The sequence below is a fragment of the Curcuma longa genome, chromosome 18 (genome assembly GCF_044706935.1).
Source record: "Curcuma longa cultivar G26 ecotype Majalengka, Jawa Barat chromosome 18, ITB_CL_G26_1.1, whole genome shotgun sequence".
NCBI lineage: Eukaryota > Viridiplantae > Streptophyta > Magnoliopsida > Zingiberales > Zingiberaceae > Curcuma > Curcuma longa.
Genome location: NC_133878.1, coordinates 5,813,773 through 5,817,180, shown reverse-complemented (window position 1 = coordinate 5,817,180; position 3,408 = coordinate 5,813,773). Strand labels below are relative to the sequence as shown.

At 33.8% G+C, this 3,408-nt stretch overlaps 1 protein-coding gene across 1 annotated transcript in view; it reads left to right on the top strand.

Moving 5' to 3' along the window:
- Positions 1 to 1,710, top strand: part of LOC141812143 (phenylalanine N-monooxygenase-like) — a 2,384-nt gene extending 674 nt beyond the window's left edge. Inside the window, exons 2-4 of the mRNA XM_074700179.1 lie at positions 4 to 35; positions 588 to 1,157; positions 1,403 to 1,710. Coding sequence (XP_074556280.1) covers positions 4 to 35; positions 588 to 1,157; positions 1,403 to 1,645 — 845 coding nt within the window. The 3' untranslated portion in view covers positions 1,646 to 1,710. The remainder of the gene's footprint in view (positions 1 to 3; positions 36 to 587; positions 1,158 to 1,402) is intronic.
- The last annotated feature ends 1,698 nt before the right edge of the window (positions 1,711 to 3,408 follow it).

Genomic DNA, 3,408 nt, shown 5'->3' with positions numbered 1-3,408 from the left:
TAGCACTGAGCAAGAACTATTTAGCCATGTTGATGATTTTGCATTTAAAATTTTCTTTTTAAAATTAATCTTTATTCAACTAATTTAATTATTATAATAATAATAATTTCAGATAAAATTATTCTAACAATAATAATTTTGATCAAAATTATTTTAAAATCTATTTTAATGTGAAATGATTTTCATAAAACTACTTAAACATATGAATCGATTGTCTAAATTATAATTTGGTCAATTAATATATGGATCTAATAAATTAAATTTATTGACAGTAATTTATTAAATAATAATAATAATATTAAATTTATAATATTTCTCCTTTTTAACAATAATTTGCTAGTATAAAATTTATACAGTATGAAAAATATTAAGTAGAAATAATATTATAAATATACATGTAATATATTTTTTAAAATACTTAAATAAAAATTAAGGAAACAAAATCGTAATCAAACCTTAAATAAATTACTTAAAGTTAAACTATTTAATAAATAAAGAAAACTTGATTTAACTAGTGTGATTCTCAGGGGCGGATCCAGGCGAGGGCTGGAGGGGGCTGAAGCCCTCGCCAGGATCGCCAGTGCGACTGCCCGCTGGGCCCGCAGTGGAAGAAGATGCGGCGCGTGATCGCGTCCGAGGTGCTGAGCAGCGCGAGGCTGCGCTGGCTGGCGGCAGCGCGGGCCGAGGAGGCCGACCACCTCACTAGGTACCTGCGCAACCTGTGCGCCGCCGGAGCCGGAGCCGGAGGCCTCGTCGACATTCGGCTGGCGACGAGGTACTACAGCGCGAACGTGATCAGGCGGATGATCTTCGGGGTGAGGCACTTCGGGGCCGGCGGCCCGCACCAGGGCCCCGGCGAGGAGGAGGTGGAGCACGTGGAGGCGGCGTTCTCGATGCTGTCGATGATCTACGCCTTTTGCCCGTCGGACTTCGCGCCGTGGCTGAGGTGCCTGGATTTGGAAGGCCACGAGAGGATGTCCGAGCAGGCGACGAGCACCATCTACAAGTACCATGATCCGATCATCGACGAAAGGATCGAGAAGTGGAGGAGCGGAGAAAAGAAGGAGGTGGAAGACCTTCTCGACGTCATGATCTCCCTCGCCGACGACTCCGGCGAACCGATTCTCAGCAGTGAAGAAATTAAAGCTCAATGCGCGGTTAGTGTTAACGATATATTCGTATTATTATTTAGCATAAATGGCCATGCATATAATATTTTTTATCTTGTCTATCATCCATATATTTATTTTTATAATTCTCATCATCTTCTATTTCTATTTATGTGCTCATAACATTTAATTATATAAAATATAACAGGTTTAATTATATTTTATAAAAATAATTATAAAGTTCTTTTTTTTTAACAAAGAAATAATTACTTTCTTTCTTTCTTTTTTTATAGGAGTTAATCTATGCCGCCGTGGACAATCCCTCAAACACAGCGGAGTGGCTGTTGGCACACTTGCTGGAACAACCTGACGTCATGCGAAAAGCCGTTGAGGAGTTGGATCGGGTGGTGGGCAAGAAGCGGTTAGTAGTCGAATCCGACTTTGGCAAAGTCGGATCGGGTGATGTGTATTTGGACAGGGACATTATGTATACCTCTTATACCCCCAATTTACTGGGGAGATTCTGTCCGTTTTGATATTAGGAGAGGATAAGAGATAGTTGGCTAAGTGATCTGCATTTTGAGTGATATGTATTTTTGGATTTTCGGATCAGGATCTTTTCCTCCCGCACATTTACTTTTTAAAAAAAAATTATTGATTCCTCTATACTGTACATTGTAAAAAAAATTTTATTAGCCCTCGCCAAAAATTATTTCTGGATCCGCCCTGGTGATTCTAGTTCTAATCAAATTAAAAAGAAATTTCATTTTTTGAAGAAAAAATATCCTAAAAGTCTGAATAGGATTATGAATAGGGCGCTGACTGAAAAAGACCCTACGTTGACTTGTGCCAACTTTGTTTGACTTTGTTTGCTGGCTGAGTGAATCGTTATCGATCCACTTACCGCAAGTTGACTTCTAAGTCAAACATGTACGTCAGAAGATATATTATTAATAAATTGGCTAAAAGAAAGCATGCGTTATGACACGCAGACCAAGTTTGACTTAACGATTCGCCCTTTGAATCTTAGGTAAAAGTCAACTAATTGGGTAGGTCATGATCAGCCAAATGAATTTACGTTAAAAGTGATTTGCTCTTAATTAAATAAGAAATGAAGGTTTTTTAGAAAAAATCAAAAAGCCATCCTAAATAAGAAAAATATCAAATGGACATCTTTAAAAAATAATTAAATGAACGTTTCATAAATGATTTTATTTTAAAAAAATCTCTTAACTCAATTATTATTGTAGCAATTACTAATAGTTGTTATTACATATAGAATCTACCAGTAACTACTATAACGTGTTTAAGATTTATACCATGTAGAAGTTATCAAATAGTTGCTACAATATATAGAAACTAACCAATAGCTATTACAAACCTGTTTTATGGTGAATTTAGGGTTTAGAGTTATAGCAGCTATATAATAGCTTCTACAACTATTTTAAAGCGATTTCAATGAAGTTTAAATAATTTTGATCAAGTTGGTAAATAATATTTTGATATAATATTGTTCAGAGACTCTAAATCATAAATTCTAAACCCTAAATCTTAACTCCTAAATTCACCTAAACACATTATAGCAATTATTGAATAGATTCTATTCAGTGTAAACCTTAAACTCTAAACTCAACATAAACACATTATAATAACTACTGATAGCTTCTACACATTATATTAGCTATTGGTAGCTTCTACACGGTGTAAATTATAAACTCACCTTAAACACGTTGTACCATATACTGAGTAACGTTTGCACATTATAACAATTACTGGATAGTTTTACATGGTGTAAATTCTAAATTCATCCTAAACACGTTGTAACAGATAACTGAGTAACTTCAATGCATTGTAATAGTTATTGAGTGACTTTTACACGTTGTAGTAGCTATTAGGTAATTTTTATACATTGTCAATTCTAAATCTTAAATCCTAAATATGTTATAGCTATTACTAATAATTTCCACACATTATAACATTATAACAACTATTTGATATATTCTTATTATACATAAATGATTTTCTACAAACATACATATCTAGAAGTCCAACACGGACTCAACTACAACCCAAATAGTGAGCAATCTTATCATACAAGTATAATTTATTGTATGAGATTTCTACTGATTCGGATAAAAGATCTATCATATTTTTCAATAAAGATAAATAGGAAATTTCATCTATCCTACCTCAATTTATTTTTATTTATTATTGAAATAACATCCTATCCCACCTCAATTTATTTTTATTTTAAAAATATTTTTATTTTTTATATATATTATTTATCAACTATGGGATT